This window comes from Poeciliopsis prolifica, unplaced genomic scaffold (genome assembly GCF_027474105.1).
Source record: "Poeciliopsis prolifica strain line A6 unplaced genomic scaffold, Auburn_PproV2 SCAFFOLD097, whole genome shotgun sequence".
Taxonomy (NCBI): Eukaryota; Metazoa; Chordata; class Actinopteri; order Cyprinodontiformes; family Poeciliidae; genus Poeciliopsis; species Poeciliopsis prolifica.
In genome coordinates this window covers 121,610-138,919 of record NW_026562472.1, presented here as the reverse complement: position 1 = coordinate 138,919, position 17,310 = coordinate 121,610, and the positions used below count along the sequence as shown (strand labels likewise).

The window sequence follows — 17,310 nt, the reverse complement described above, 5'->3', positions numbered from 1 at the left end:
TTCAATCCATTTAGCTTTAAAACTGATCTCAAATGGGAAAAACGGAGAAACCAGAACAAACTGGTCACTTTCACCTCTTCCCTCCAGCTTTAAAAATGCATAAATCTGAAATAAAACCAGGTACTTACATCCAGCTGGAGCCAGCAGAAAATGAAGTAGTTTGATGTTTTCTTGATTCCCCTGCAGCCGGACCCGGTCTGCCGCTGCCCAGCTTTCTTGTGGCTGTTGCATTTATTTCCTGGCTTTATTTTTATTCATTTATTTATTTTTTGCTTCATGCGTCATAAAGAGGCTTTGATTGAAACAGCTGTGATGGATTTTCTTTGTAATAATCTCATCAAAGCACTTGAGGGGGAGAATGATCTTGACAGGCTTTTCTCCTCTTTTCCAAGCTTGAGCAAAACTTTTTATTTATTTTTTTATTGTTGGTATTTTCAGGAAGTAATCCCAGTGAATCAAAACTACAGTCAGAGCTTCCTATTTTAATATTTTAAACTCATATTTTTATTTAGTCGGAGAGGCTTTAACTCCCAGTATGATGTCAATCTATTTCACTTTGTGTTATTTATTATAGCAGGAAAAATGCTCAAACATTTGCCCAACTATTATCAGTTATCCAGTTTTTATTATTATTATTATTATTGTATAAAAATGCATCATGGGAAATTTCACTCCTGTCCTTGCAGGAAGCAGGTTTTACTTCTGTTTAATCTGATGAAACACTCTTTTAATAGATGGTAATTTGTGAGAATAACTTGCTAGATATTGAAAGTTCGAGTTGTTATGAAGAAATGTTTTTGTTTTTTTTGCTCACTGGACATTTGAAGAACTTCATACAGTTGAAATAAGCAAAAATATCCATATGTGCTGTTTGCTAATGTGAATAATTTTAAACCGCAGCATCATTCATTTGAAAGAATACCAACATGAACTTATATGCGTCCCAGAGAGAATCTGTTTCAGTTCTGAAGAAAAATCATTTCTTTTCCGATTAACAACCAGAACGCCAAGATAAAAGCTCCATCTGCGGCTTAACGTGCCTCTAAGCCAGTTCCCCGATTATCAGGCATGTAAATCAAACCGTCTTGAGGGATTCATGCAAACGCAACGACGGGGATTTAACTGTAAACAGAACTGTAATCAAAGACTTCTGTTTGTTTGCTTTGTGTAAAATATGCCGCAGTCAACATAATAATGCCTGTAATGTACTCACTGGTGTACCAGTATGATATAAGATCCCAGCTGATGTGACTTATTTATTCATAGAGCAGATAATCCCACAGCGATCAGAGGATTGGGTTTCTGAGCGCAGCGACAAAGAGACGATATCAATGTCATCCTGAAAAGCAGAGAAATGAGCCAAACACCAAGTTTGATATGCAATAGTACCGACTATCAGCCACAACAAGCAGCTCCAATACGCACAAGGAGAGTCAGTTTACAGCCATTAAGGAGTTTTGAACTGTCTGGAGATTAGGATGCATAACGTCACAAGGTGGAAATGCTCCCTGATTACATTTAGGCTCAGATCGCTGCTGGTTCCAGCAAATATGGAATAAATCCTCTGCAGCTTCACGTTCTGATGAACAGGCAACTCAACATGCGCCGTTTCCTGCTCAGCTTCCTCAATTTAAGTGGCGGGACAGCTGGTCTGTCGGGACGCCTCAATCAGAGGAAAACCCACCTCACCAGATGCCAGTGGCTTCGTGTTTATGGACGTCTCACCTTCCTGTGGTGCAGACTGACCTTCAAAAAGTCAACTTCCTGAAATCTACACAGAGATCAAAATCAAGTTTACTTTGGAAGCAACAAGCAAAGTAGCAAAAATGTAATGAATGACGAAAAAAACCAACATAAAAATAGAAGCTGTAAGCAAAAAACAGCAGCCTGGAAAAGGAGTCCATTACAATAATTGAGCTGAGATGTGATAAAGCAAGGATTACTGTCTCTAGACTGCTGTGAGATAAACACATTTAATCTTTGCTAAACGCCTCAACTGGTAAAACAAGACTTCACACTGAGTTCACTTAGCTGCTCATTTTCAGGAGAGGCTCTATTTTACTCCTGGATTTTTTTTACATGGTGCCAAAGATTAACCCTTAATATTTAGAGTTCTGTTAAATGATGCATTCAGATTACAGGAAAATGTGATTTTTAATTTAGTTTTTGCTCATATTTCACTTTTTCCTGGATAGCTAAATGTCCAATTCTTCATTTCCGTATGTGATAGTAAATCGTGTTTCCTCAATCGGACCCGTCATGTCGCATTTTATCCAACTTTTACGTCATAAATCTGCACCAGAAGAAGCTCGACTCTGTAAATCTGGATGTAAACAATGGCTGAAGCTGTTCAGATGTTGATGCTCTTGTGTTAAACAAGAGTTAGCATTGATCAGCCTGCACAGACCACACAACTTAGAAACAGTAGGGTTGTCCCTCCAAACTGGACGAACACACCCAGAATTTAAAGCTTTTGGGGGTTTCGTGCCCTGGTAAGGCGCAGATTTTCTCCTAGTTCCCTTACATCCTGGAGGATTGGACTAGGCCATTTCAAATGTGTCTCCATTCCCTTTTGGGTGCATTAGCTCTTTTTCCAAAAAGCCACTTTTGTTGAGGAGTTGAATTTTGTCATTTCCTTCAAGCTTTTCTCATGCAATATTTAAAAATTGTGCATCAACCAATCAAAACACAGCAGATCTGTGGAAATCTTGCTGAAGTTTAAAAGCACCAATTCTTACAATCGAGGTGAACTAACTTTGATGTGGCCCCTTCAAATCAACTGAATACTGTGTACACATCGTGACACAGTGTGTTCGCAGTACGTCCGTCTCTTCATCAGCGTCTCGTCAGCAGAGAGCAGAAAAGAATCAAACCGGACTGTTGGGAGGAAGATACCAAAAGAAAAGGGCTGGCGGTTAATTTAGCCATGATTATCTCTTTTTTTTCCATCCAATGGATTCATTACCTGATGGATTTTACAACTCTATGCTTGAGTTTCCAAAGATTTTATGAGGTTTTAAATTAGCCATAGCTATGATTGTTAATTTAATATTTGAGTATTAAAAGTTAAAATACGCAAGGAGGGAATAATGAAAAGAAACCAAGCGAAGACCTTTCATTTTTCACCATAACATACACTCACTGGCCACTTTATTGGACAACCCTCTGTGGTACCGGGTGGGAAACCCATTCAAACTGCTTTCATTCTTCAGCAAAGAGTTTCTTGGAGATTTTACCCTATGGAAGATGGCGTCAAAACGTTGCCTGACGATTAAATGTACAGGATCAACTCATGTTCAAGAAACCTGCCCAGCAACCCGACCCACTAACATTTCTCTTATATTTCTGTTTTTCTGGCTGTTTTAAGATCAGATTTTAGCTACGAAGATCAAGGTCTTGATTCTTCTCGGACAGATAGCAGCGATTACTAAAAGTGGACCAAATCTTTTCCTTTGAGGTAGATTGTTAAAAATGCTGTATGCTTGTGCGTTCGCAGCAATTTCCCATGCTTTTTCGTTATTTCTTCGCCGGCTCTTGAGTGCACTCGAGTTTCGTCCGGGATCGAATGCTTCCTCCGAGGAAATTGACAAAAGAGACGACTCATCCCTCTCCTTCGAGCCGAGCTGAGTTTAATTATTAAGTTTCGCTTTCTGAGGCCCTCCTCAAAGAAAGTTTCCCCTCAGGCCTCCTCGTCACATATCAGACGGAGCCATGCAAATGAATCCTCACACCCATCCCTTAACGATCATGTTTATCCCCACTAATGTCACAATCAATGAGCTCTGCTCTGGTCATTATTAATTGAGTCAGTTCCTCGCAGGTCCAATCTATAGACAGTCAATCACAGGTCAGGCCTAACGAGATGTTATTGTCAGAGATGTATATGAATGTCTTCAGGTGCCACCCATACTCTTGGATGTCTGCTTGTTGAATAATGCTGCTAATAGGCCTATAGATCAACAGGTAATCAGAGGAAGCCAGGAAAGGGGTTAATAGAGCAGAGAAATAGGAATTAATGGCTGCTGCGCTCCCACTCTGGGGAAGTTTGAGAAAACGCCAAACGATTTCCTGCCCAAAGACTTTGCCTTGACATGATAACACAACAACAGTCATCCATCCAATTGATCTTTGTTGCTTTAATGTCTAAATTTGCAAAGTAAATCACTGTGAAAAGTAGAACATCCCATTAAGTATACAGCTCTAAAAAATAAAAGACCTGATTTTACTTCTTGTAGTTATATGTTAAATGAGCATTGTTCTTTTATTCTATGAACTGCTGGGAACATGTCTCTGAAATTCCAAGCAAAATTTTAGTATTTATTTGCAGAAAAATAACGGCAACGATGCAATGCTGTCAGACTTCAAATAATGCAAAAAAAGAGAAAAACAAGTTCATATTCATTTGGAAACAAAAACAAGAGTTTAGAAATCAGTATCTGATGGAATAATCAGGAGGTTCAGAGCAGCGGGAGAAAAGTTAAATACACTAAAATTAACAAGTTTCAGGTGTGAATGTTTGAGTTTTATTTCAATAGTTACCCGTGAAACTTTACTTCAAATTATAAGCAAAAATGATATTCTATAATATTACAAAGAAGAGAATGTTTTTCTGGAGCAGTTTATGTAACTACCAAACATTAAAGTCAATTAATTTTCTCTTTTTTTCATTCTGATGCAATTTTTAAGTCTATTAGTGTTTACCAAAATGTACACAACGCATAACCGAACCACAGCAACAGGAAGTCAACATATGTAACAATGACAACTGGGAACAAAGAACAAAAATGTTTAAAATATGATGATAAAATAAAGTGAAAAAGGTTAAACTGTCATGATGGAAAAGAGGTTTTTCAGCAATATTAGCAGAATAGAAAGAAATTACAGAGAAGACAGCAATAATGATGGTTATTATTGCTCTGTCATGATTTCAAGTAAAGTACAGATGACAGAAGACAAGCTAAATTACATTGTGAACTGAAATTGAAAATTGACAGCCAAATAAATTTGACAGCAGCGGAAAATGTTCCATTCATGTCTTTGAAATCAACAAATAGTCGTCAGGCGGCATTAGTTTACCAGATTGAGTTTCTTTCATTGCCGCTTTGAGTCTGAAATGTAGATGTGATTAAAAACGTCATGCAGGGAAGCATTCAGGCCGTTTCTAGCCGACTGACCTCCGGCCAGAGAGCATGAAATAAGAAACGGTGCTGCAGCGCGGTCGCCACAGACGCAACGGAGTGGAGACAACCACTTCCCCTGTTGGGAGATTTAAATAGAAACATGTTCGACATAACTGAGCGGCACTGCTGAGGAAAATAAGTTATGAGGCAAGAGCTATAATGTTTTCTGTTTTTTATATATCGACACATTATTTTTACAGTTTTGGCCCTCATATTGTAGAGATTTATGACACACAGATTGATTTAATTTAGGTGTTTATTTTAAAGGATCCATAATTAGTAGTGGCAACATAAGTGAGAAATATTTATTTTAGATGTAAAAACAATAAAGTAATAGGTTGTTTAGTTTTTGTTTACTCTATAACAGAGTTTCTAGCGCTGTTCTCTGATGTTCTTCCCGGCGTTTTGTGCTGCAGCAGCAACACGGTTTAGGCGCTTTGTGGATAAAAACTTTCACCACGGCATTTATTTTTAGCTTGCTAAGGTAACAATCACCTGTTAGAGCCTTGGTCATTTTTGCTACAAATGACTCAAAGTCTTCTGGAGAGAAATGTTGAGAGCGCAAATGTAGGTCCTTCCGACTCGCGTCTTTTTTTTATTGTTGTTTTTTAAATTACAGCCAATAGTGACACAGAATGGCATAATCTAAAATCACACCAGTCAAACACAATATGATAAACAACTGGTCAGGTAAAGTGAGCCTTCCTGTGTTTCTGTAGATTCCAGTACAGAAAGGACCGTTATGCATCACTATCTCATCGGTGAAAATGTAACAAAAGATATACATTTTCTGAAGTAATTATGAGTTTTGTCGTTTCGCAGAAAACTATTTTTTAGTTCATTGAAAAATTGCAACATAGTTAGTTTCTAAAATTTGGCTAAATGACAAAACTTAACAAGAACATTTTCAGAGATTTTTTTTTTTTTTAGGTTAAATCTGCAGCAGACTGACGATGACTGAGTGAAGCGTTTGCTCAGTGTTTCTTTTGGAAAATCTGCAGCTTCCGCAGCCAAATTAGCTCAAATCAACCTTCAAAAGGGTAAAACAGAAAACAGCCGCCTGTGGCAATGAAAAAAGAAATTGATCTGGACTTGAAGTTGCAAATCCCATGTTGCTGTGCTTTGCGGAAAAGCAAAGAGTTTTAATTAGAGCTCCCTTTGCCACCAGGTTCAGTGTCTTTGTGCCTGGGATCGCTGCCAGGCTCTGCTGTCTGACGCTTCGGCTGCGAGTCGAGAACAAAGCCACAGACATGAGAGTCATCTGGGTTCAGGTTCCCACTGTGGGTGCAGAAGCAATCAGGTTCTGAACCGAGGAACAAGACATGCACCGGGTCAACTACTAGCTGTTTTTAATTGCTCACAATTGTGTTCATTTCATAACCATTTTGAATATTATTCAACATTCGTATTTCACATTTATTTTTGCTCCCATTTGGCTTAAAAAAAAACAATAGTGGGCAATAAGTCAAAGCTTTTTGGTGTCTGGAAAATGGGCTGTTTTAAAAATGTCACAAATCAGAAGGCACTGCCCGTTACCTAGCAACGCCGGTGGAGTTCCGCCTGTTGCCTAGCAACGCCTGTGGAGTTCCGCCCGTTGCCTAGCAACACAATCGTTTTCTCAGTTGTGTTTTGCTGTTGACTTTCAGCCAGAAAACACTTCCTGAGTTTTGCTGGTTGTGCATGAGGCTCCACTCTGCTTTTCAGAGACGTATAGTTGTATAATTACTCATCAGTTTGCAGACATTTTCATGTGCAAATGTAAACATTGAATTGGGGGCGTGGCCAGCAGCAGCTTATTTGGATTTAAAGTGACAGCTCATTTTGACGGAAGCTCAAAATAGACAGAAATCTCCTGATCTAATAATGATCTTGTTTTAAAACAGATATAATGATCATGTTTTGTTTCTGCTGTAGATCTGTCCTGACTTTATAGGTCACCTCGAACAATGTTTTCTCAATTATGGGTCATTATTTGTTGCTTTTCTTTTTTTCTGCATATTTTATAGATTGATTTGAAATGTTCTTCTCATATTCCACTGATTTTTGAACGATTCATTTGTTGTTTGTGATTATTTTAGGTCTCTTATTGATGATCCAACATCTTATTGCAGAATTTTATACCTTTTTTTTTTTTTTTTTGCTCTTTTTCTTAGTTCCTGTTGTTTCCTTCCAGCTCCAAATGTCAACAGTACCCTGGTATCCTGACATTGTCCCGTAGGAACGCTCCTGTTTCACTTAAAGCCTCTCTGCCTGTGTTTGAGTTCAGATGCAATGTTCAGGGTTAATTAATTTGAACTTCCTCTGCTGGTTGCATATTAAAACCTGTCTGGAAGAGCTTTCTCCTTGGGTTACTGTGGCCTCTGCTGCACATATTTTGACCTCTGTAATTCTTGTTTTGTGCGTTAATAACGGCTATAAAGCTGTTTTGTGGACCTTGAAATTGTTTACAGTGAGCCCTCTGGGTTTTGCTTTCAGTTGGACGGCGTCCAAAATTATATATGGCCTCCTCCTGTCTTGTTGAGGGGTGAAACCCCACATTCATCCTCTCTTTGAATATGTTGCTCAATTTTGCTCTCACCAACAACTTTATCAGATTTCAGGCAACTAGTGGAAAGTTCTGGACCTTGACCCTTTGCTCATTGGATTATTTTTGCTAATTCTCCTTGTTTGTCTAACAAACATTTTAGCTGGAGAAAATGTTTCTCCAGCCAATCAATTTTAGTTGTATTTGTATAAAATTAAATGTACAGTGGACCCTCAGTGTTATAACTGTAACCAAATATTCATTAACATGCATTAATAAACGCAGTGGAAGTTGTTTTAGCGTTAGCAGAGATGCTAATAACAACCAAGCTGCATTTTATTTATAAAGCTTTAGGAAAAAAAATCTCTGAAAACACAAATTTTCCCAAAATAAATGATAATTTTGAAAAAACTCATGTTTTTCTGTAAAACAGGTTGTGTTTTTGTTTTTCAGCTGTATCAAAATAGATATATTTCGCATAATTTACATCATGAGTTACTACTGGCAGAAACAACAAAGAAGACGACAACAGGAAGTTGTAGGAAGATAATGTTACATATAATTTCTGTCAGTCTAACATGTTGGAATCCATCTTTTTTCTGTAAATTGGCCAACTAATTTCCCCCAAATGCCGCTGCGTACGTAGCCGTCTGAATAAGACGCCAAAGCCTCCTCTGATTGGCTGAATCATGATTATGAACTCATATAGCTGTTTACATTCACCGCTGTAATTACTTATTTGATGGAAACAAAACATATGGATATATTTGTAATGAAAACGCAGCTACTGAGTCGAATACTTTCCATAAAAAGAGAAAAAGAAGCATAAAGTTAACGACAGCAAGAATAGCAAACAGAGAGAGTATTAGTAGAAAATGGAGAGTAAAGCAGGCCACTGTCCTCCAGCAGCCAACAGAGAGAAGCTAAGCCTCTGACTGGAAGCTTTATCTGAACAGGTAGGTTGAGTCTATCTGCAATCACTGATTACTCCCAGCCTCGCTGACCTCCAGCCGTCCTCACTGCTTCTTTTCACTTTGCTCAACCCCAGGATCACTTAAGGCCCCGGCTCTATTCATTCCTGCCCCACGGGAGCCGCGCTGCACTGTCCACCCTGATGTATTTGTTTTATTAATTCAATCCATCGCTGGCTTCCTCTGAGCCCGCCGTGTTTTTTCCCTGCGTGAAAAGTGGAGTTTCTGCCCCACATGAACCCGTTATTGGCTGCAAGCTGTGAAACGAGAGGCAACCGAATGATTCAGGCTGAAACATCAGCATGTTAATGATGCTCTGTGGAGCAGTGGGGTTGGGAAATATGCACTACATCTCCCCTGCAGAGATGCAGGCGGCCGCCACGTAAAGCTGAGTGAAGATGTGAGGCTGCAGGGCGCACAGCCCCGCAAACCTGTCGCTTGAAAAACCCAAAGGTTTTAAAACAAATCAAAACACCAAAATCACCAAAAACATTTCTGGATCGCCGCAGATCCTTTCCTTATGTATTCAAGTCTTTGAAACTTTAATCCTAAATAGCGGAAACTTTGTAAGGCAGAATTGATTTGTTTTGGAGGAGATTTTGTGGGATTCACGCTAATATTCAAGATTATTCCAGGCTCCAGTGAGAATCGCGGATTAGTTTGGAAACTCTCCAGCTCAGTTCGAAGGAATTCATTGACCTTCGAGTCATTCTGAGAAAGTTTCTACTTTCTTTTTTCCCTTCTTACATTGCAGTTAACTCCATTTGTGTTAAATATATGGATGTATAGCGAGAGCTGCGACCTTCAGCCTCTGCTCTGCAGGAAGCCGACCAGCAGGATCGTCCTTCAGACTCCCTGCTGACTCCAACACATAACTTTAACCTCTCGGTTTTCCTTCTCCTAAAAAACACAGACGCTTGTAGCTTCATTTACTCACAATATATCTGTAATAAAACCTCAAAATCCTTTTTAAACAAGAATAAAAATACTTTTATGTATTTTTAGCTGACTTCAACTACCAACATTTTTGTGCTTCGATCAGACAAACCATCACAGCATTTACAATTAAAATATCAAACTACTTTTATTTGTCTATTATTCTTCCTATTAAACACAATTGTTTGCTAAGCTAACTCTACATATTATTCACATGCAGTACTTCACAGACCACAGCTTGACAAAAGGTGTCCAAACTGTGGCACAGGGACTATTTGTGGCCCCTGGACTGATTCTGCGCGGCCCCCAGCTGCAACTGAAGCTGATTTAAATTTGGAAGGAAACACTGAAATTTTGAGATTAATGTGAGAAATTTTTCACAAAAAATATGGACATTTTTGAGCTGCAAAAGTTTTAAATTTACGAGAAAAAAACATGAAAATTTTGAGATTAATGTGAGAAATTTTCCAGAAAAAAGATGGAAATTTCTGAGTTTGAAAGGTTGAGAATTTGCTTGAAAAAAAGTCTGACAACTTTATATTAATGAGATTAGAATACGATTAGAATATAGAACTTTTTGACTAAATTCTAAATTTCAAATGTCAAATTTTGGCAGAAATGATCTGACCCACAAAACATGTTGTAAAAATCTCCTTCAGGCTGTGGGTCCGCTTCACCTGCTTGGTTCTATTGGATGGTGATGAAAACGGATGTTGCGTTTGTATCAGACTGAGTCAGCTAACAGGTGTGCGTGGCTGTGTGTTCCCTGCCTTAGCAGAATCCCTGTTCAGCGGCCTGGGGCTCGGCGCGGTGGTGGGCCTCGGCCTCGGAGCGCTGCTGCTGCTCCTGGTGCTGGTGGACGTCAGCTGCTTCTTCCTGCGCCACTGCGGCCTGCTCATGTGCATCACTCGCACGCTCTGCAGCAAGAAGACGGCGACCAGCGGCAAGGGCAAAGAGATGGAGGAGGGCAAGGCGGCTACCTGTGAGTATCCCCCTCCTCCCTCAAATCTTGGATCAACTGTTTGGGTTTTTGATGTTTGCAAGTCGCCAGGTCCTTCATGCTTGGAACATCTGCTGTGGGTGTATCAACAACCTTAGAGACCTGAAGGGACGAATGAAAATCTGTAGAAACTGTTTCCTACTTTGGGCTGAAGAGAGAGAAAATCATCAACCCTCAGTTTAGTCAAATGTCACAAATTGCCTTTCATGTCACTCCTTTATTTGCTACGAATGAGCAAAGGAGACTTCTTTTTACCGTTTACTGTAGGTACACCTACAACAGCCGCCCAACCACCCTTTCAACCACAGTATGTCTCTGATTATGTCTTTCTGGCTAACGTCTGTGCTTCCATCCACTGTGCTGTGAGTCCTCTCCTCATCTGCATGCCCGTAGCGCTGGCTGTGGCGTTCCAGTCGCCTGTGTTGTTGCTGCATGAGCCGCTTCTGTGTTTCGCTTCTTCTCAGCGTAGAAGTTCACAGCTCGGGATAAAACGAGGCCTCGGTTCGCCTCCGCGGAGCCGCTTTTTGTTTTTCCATGCTGCCCGTGTGAAGGAGCAGGGAGGGGGCTTTGACTTTTGCTGAGTCACTAAGTGACTGGCTGCTCAGACTGCATGCAGAGTGTGAGTCTGTGTGGACAGCAGAGCCACGCAAAACACTCCATACTAGCAAACACTGCAGACAGATACAGAGCCACTGGAAATGCTGCTGTTTTTGTACCCATATTATGACAAAATGTTGACATTCTTGATCCTGTATTGTAGTATTTCTGCATAATCTGACAATCAGGCCTGATGGAGATTTAATCAGAAACAATCTTAATACTATCAATATGTAGCTTTGCTTCCTAAGCTGCAAATACTTTAAGCAAAAATCTTCATAGTGATATTTCCCAGAAAAACCAGAGAACCTTGTCGTGTGAATTAGATCATCCGTCTCGCTTTGACAGACAGATAGTTGTGATATTTTCCCTTTAATCCTGTGAAAGTTAAACTCCCACATGTTTTGCTTTGCTAGAAACCAACTGTTTCCTGAAGTAAAGAGCACAGCAGGAATAAAGTGGATCCCGTCTCCATCTGGTACTAAAAGAACATTGAAAAAATGGTGCTACCATTTTAAAACTGGGATATTTCTTTGCAGAAACTTTAATAAGATTCTGACAGTTTATTGTCTTAAGTTAAGTTGTATTTATGGAAGCAGCGCTAACGTGTTTCTCCACCATTAGCATATTTAGTACTGCATACATGAGAGTGATTGGCGGCGTTAAGACCTTAAAAATAACATGCTGCAGCTTTAAAACATTTAGAAAGTAAAGCGTAAAGAGTTACAACTTCAACTTTTCTATTTCAAAGCTCCGAAATGCATTTCGTGTTGATTTACATCCAAGCAGGAGGAACCAGGATGTGAGGAAACTCCCCATCTGAGGTCCAATCTGGGTTTGCATGAAGCTAATGAGACATGAAATTGGCTCCACTCTGCAGCCACTCCAGCATCCACCAATCAGGCGAGGGGAAGCCCCCCGCAGCCCGCAGCAACACTTGGGCTTATTAGGTTCAGCAGGTCACTGTTTTACATTCACGATCCGGTTGGCTGGGAAACTCCCCCGCAGATCATGAAACCACGTCCCAGATGTAAAAATCAACCATTTGCTGCTTGTATAAATACAAATTTCTATTAATGAAGAGCTGGAATATCAAAGCTCGCCCCGCTGGTGAACTCTGAGTTTTAGCTGATCTAAAGAACTGGCCAGATATTAAACTGATTCATCAACCTGATTGTGTTTCCAGATGCTGTCGTGTTTCTAAAGCGAGCAGGGATTGATTTCTCTAACGATGGATCAAATGGAAATGAATCCTCTAAATCTGAATGTCTGGAGTTAAAATTCAACAAATGTTCCTGATGCAGTTTATGTTTCAGATCTGGAGAATCTGAAAGTCTCCATCACTCTTCCTCTTGTTCTTTCCTTCCTTCACTCCTTCCATATTTCATCCTTCTTCCTAACTTCCCTTCTTGTGTCCTTCTCCTCCTTTTGTCATGTCTTCCTTTTGTACTTTTCCTTGTTTCCTTGTTTATTAACCTAATCGTGGCTTTACCTCCTTCTTCTACTTCTTTTTTTCTTCCTTTTTCTCTTTTTTGCTCTTGTCATTTTTCTATTCCTTCACTTTTTCTCTTTTCATTTTTCCTAGTTTTTATTCTTTCTTTCTTTTGTTGTTTCTCTTATTCAACCTTTTTTCATTTTTATCTCCTTCCCTTTTTTATTTCCTTTCTTCATTCTTTTATTCTCTTTCCTTCCAGCTTTTCTCCTTTTTTCTTTTCTAATTTGTTCCTTCCTTTCTGTATTTTTTATCTCCTTCTTTCCTTCCTTGTGTTTTGGTCTTTCCTTGTGTCTTTCCTTCATATTTTCCATTTGTCCTTCCTCCATTTCTTTCTTCTATCCTTTCACTCGTTCTTCTATTCTTACGTTTTCCTTCCTTTTATTTATTTCTTTTTTTCATCTATCTTCTTTCCTTCATTTAGTGAAAAATGTGAAATCAAATCTTGCATAAACATAAAAACATTTATTAGTGAATTTTGGCCTTGTTTTGTTCCCGTAGATCCTCTGTTGCTGTGGAAATGCTCATTTCTTTAGTTTCACAGCTGATTGAGCCTCATTTTCCGTCAGAAGCTTCAATTGACAGATGGATCTCGATCAAACTGTCCTGATTGATCACCAGGAGCGTCGTCAGAATAAAAAATAAAGTAAAGCTCAGCGACCTTTGAACTCAGCTGAAATGTGCAGCCTAGTTTAAAGATTCACTCAGGGAGACAGGAAGTGATGTCAATGAAGGTAAATCGTGTTGATTTAAAATTGAATCTTTTTGGACTTAAAAATTTAACTTTAATGGTTGAAGTAAAAACAAAAGCACAGATTTTTTTATCTTTTCAGCCGTTTATGATCTTCTATAAATTCACATAAACCAAAATAAATTCAGACGTTCATATTCAGTTCATTAGGACTTCATAAAATGCTGTTTGATTTGTGATCGATTATCAATCATTATGCTCCTATCTGATTGCTCCATCTGTTTTGTGACGTTGTGAAGTAAAACATTCCCACATCATGATACTGCCACTCCCGTATGACTGGAAAAATGACGCCATGTTTTTCCAACATGGTGATTTTAGTTTCTACTTTAGTTTAGTCATTATAATTTTGCATGCCGGTATATAACACTCTTTTTCTGTTTTTGGTTGTTAAAATAGAAATTCACATAAAAGCAAACAAAAGAAGTGACACAAGTGTTTCATTCTTGTTCATTTTCTTCAAATATTCTAAATTATTTACAACAAATATTGTTTGACATTTTTTTCCCATTAATTTTTTATTTTTGTGAAATAAGTTTACCTTTAAATTGGCTGTAAGTCTTATGTTTTTTGTTCCATTTTTTAATATTTACCGTCCATTTTGTTTTCTGGCCGCTAAAAAAGTTTCCATTTATGGACTAAATTTTAAACATAGTTTTTATTTCTTTTTTCATCTTTTCTTTCCTATATTCTTAACTTGTGTCTCATATTCTCTGGATTAAGTTACTTTTCCAGATTAAATTGATTCTTAAAATGTATTTTTTTGTGTTTGTATTTAAATGTAACTTTTTTGTTGTGACGCTTTATTTTTATTTTTTAAATAATTTTTATTAATCTATTGTTTTATGGTTTTTGTGAAGCACTTCCTTATGTACTGTGTAGGCCTGTCACAATTAATCAATCAATTAATTAATCACATGATAAATTAAAACTCTTTTTATGATTTTTCTTTCTTCAGTTTGGTGTTTTTGTTTCAACCTTCTGTTTTTTGGGAGATAATTGATTTTAATTGTTTGTTTATTGGATATTTAAAATATCTTCCAGTTTCAGTGTTAATTCAATGAATCTCTGAGAATGTGTTGAAAATGGTCTCAGAACGATAATAATACAATTTATCGCAATAATAATCTCTTAGAAAAACTTATTGTCACCTTTCCTTATTTCCTTCTTTTGTTTTTCTTTCCTATCTTGTGTCCTTATTCCCTTCATTCCATCCTTCCTTACTTGCATCCTATCGTTCAGACTCATTTTGAAGAAGCAGGAATATTTATAATCTTTGTTGTTTTTTCTGAAATAAAAAACAACATTCATGCATAATCTAAATTATTCATGGGCTTTAAATGAAAAACACTCTGTTTTCTGTGCACATTTAGTGTTTGTGCTCCATCCTGAATCCTTTAGTTTCTGGTTTTGAACGGTGAAAAGCTGTGAGCCTCACCTCTCCTCCTGTCGCCTCGCCACTTCTCTTCCTGCAGGAAGCTGCCGCTGAAGGAGGAAAATGGCAAAGAGTCTCTCAAGCCGGATACGATTGAAATCAAAGTACACAGCGACAACAGCATCCACATAAAGCCGGACGACAGCAAGGCTTAGAGATAAATATATATATAAAGTAACGGTAAAGAAGAACGGGGTCGGCTCCCCTCGCCACCAAAAGAACATTCGGATCACGAGACCAACGGCCTGGAAAAGTGAAAATAGTGGAGTAAAATACTATATCTGTTTATATTAATGCCCGAATGAAAGGCATGTGTAAATAAAATTAAAAGAGAGGAAACGGGAGGGAAACTTTTTGACACCCAGAATGCATTTTGTTCAGTAGGAGCCTCTTAAATGATTGTATTTTATTTTATTTTCTGTCTTTTCATTGAAAACTCCTCAGACATTTCCTTTTCATTGTTTTCATGGCGGTTTGTGGAACGGCCGCCATCTTTGTTTTTAACTCCTGGTGTTTTCATGCTTTGGAGACGTAGAAACAAATCAAAAAATGTTTCTAAACACTAAAAAAAGTGTTTTTGATCTGAAAGTGACCCAAAGCGTGGACACACTTCATTTTGATCCCAAATCTGTCTTTTATTTTGAAAAGAAAGGAAACCTTTTTCTGTTTCGGACTCTCTCTGATGTCGTTGTGTGTTGTACATAGGTGAAAAAAACCTGGATATTTTACAGAGCTTTTATGTAAATATATTAAAACAAGGATGTCTTTTTTTCCACAGTGCAGAAGTCTTGGCCTTCGTTTCACTTCCTCTCCCCGTTGCGTTCAGGTTCTGGTGTAATATTCCTTTTTCCGCTCATTTGCTTCCCCTTGAGGGAAACCGAACCCCGAAGCGATTCCACGGCAGTAATTATGGCATTAATGTGCCTTTTCTTTCCTTTTTTCGCTCCCTTTCGTGCGGTTCGCTCCATGAAATCAGCTTCTGATTTGCTGCTTTTCGCGCCGGAGAGAGTGGACTGATCACGATGATGCTGCGGCGGCCGGCTGCTCTGGACTCACTGATGTGGAACAGACAGAACATAAGAAAATAGAAAAAATGTTTGTATTGTCAGACTTTCTGTCCTAAAAGTTGATCTTCTATCTTTGTTTTCTTCCTTTTTCCTTATTTCCTGATTCCTTCAGTCCTCCACTCCCTTTACTTCCTTGTCTCCTAACTAACTTCCTTAATTGTTTTCTTCCTCATCTCCTTCTTTACTTTTTCCCTCCATTTTTTATCCTAGCTCCCTTTTTCCTTCTTATCTTTCCTTATTTATTTGTCCTTCATTCGTTTCCTTCCTTGTCTGACTTGTGTCCTTACTCCCTCCCTTACTTGTTTCCTTTCTTTCCTTCCTGGACTGGGAATTCAGGGATATTGAGTCTTTTTACTTGATAAAATGCAGGAACCTGGAAGTAAACAGAGATCTGGTTCTGTCGGTGTGTAACGCATCATCATCATATGTGTGTGTGTGTGAGTGTGTGTGCATACATGCGTGTGTGTGTGTGTGTGAACATTCAGGTTGCATGTATGTCTGTTGAATGTATCTGCACGTACTGTACCGTAAGTCCACGACCGTCGGCTCATCCTGGCTTCATGGATTCAGAGTTCAGTCCAGTGGAAATCCGGCTCGGTTTCAGTTCCAGGCGTTTTTCTGTTTCCGGACGGTGGGTGATCCCCTCCCCGCCTCTGAGCTTTATCTCCAACCCGGGAAGCGCCGCAAAAAGAAAACAAGACTGAAACGAGTTCCTGCATATGTGAATTTGGTTCTGCTGCCTGTCGATGATCACTGTAAATACCGCGCTCAGTGCCTGGAGGCTATACAGTTTGTACATGTTCTTTTTGTATTTGGATATGAATCTGAAGCCACTCTTGTTTCCTCGATCCTTTCGGTTCTGTCAGGGGTTAAAACAGACGTGTTTGAGCTCAGTGTACATTATGTGTCCTCCCTGTCCCCATGTCCTCTGGACTGTCCCCGCTGAATTGTGCAGGAAGTGGGAAACTATCGATGTTTCTCTGTATGTACCTGTGGATCACTTGTGACTCGTATCATTTTGCCGCTGTAAATAAACATGTCCTGGTAGAAGAGAGTGGCGACTTGCCTTTTACCTTTTTGTTATAAAAAGTTCAGGTGTGTGGTGTCCAAAGTGCGGCGGGGGGCCGTTTGAGGCCCTCTGAAGGATTTTGAGTGGACAGATGCTTTTTAACTAATTAGTGAAAATTTTCTTTACAGATAAATTTCCTTTTAAGAAATTGTAGATTGCTACTATTTGTACTGCTACTATTCTTACCTGCAGGGTTTCCACCAGTGTATTTTAAGCCTGGCGGGCACCAGGCTAAGCATTGCTTATTTATTTGAGTTTTGTTTTTGTTTTTTGGTTAAAATTTATTTT

The 17,310-nt window shown here is 38.9% G+C and overlaps 1 protein-coding gene across 1 annotated transcript in view; it reads left to right on the top strand.

The window, feature by feature from the left end:
- The window catches only part of LOC129353813 (neural cell adhesion molecule 2-like), a 269,675-nt gene extending 253,557 nt beyond the window's left edge, over positions 1 to 16,118 (top strand). Inside the window, 2 exon segments of the mRNA XM_055023258.1 lie at positions 10,387 to 10,597; positions 14,927 to 16,118. Of these exon segments, the coding sequence (XP_054879233.1) occupies positions 10,387 to 10,597; positions 14,927 to 15,041 (326 nt within the window). The 3' untranslated portion in view covers positions 15,042 to 16,118.
- The last annotated feature ends 1,192 nt before the right edge of the window (positions 16,119 to 17,310 follow it).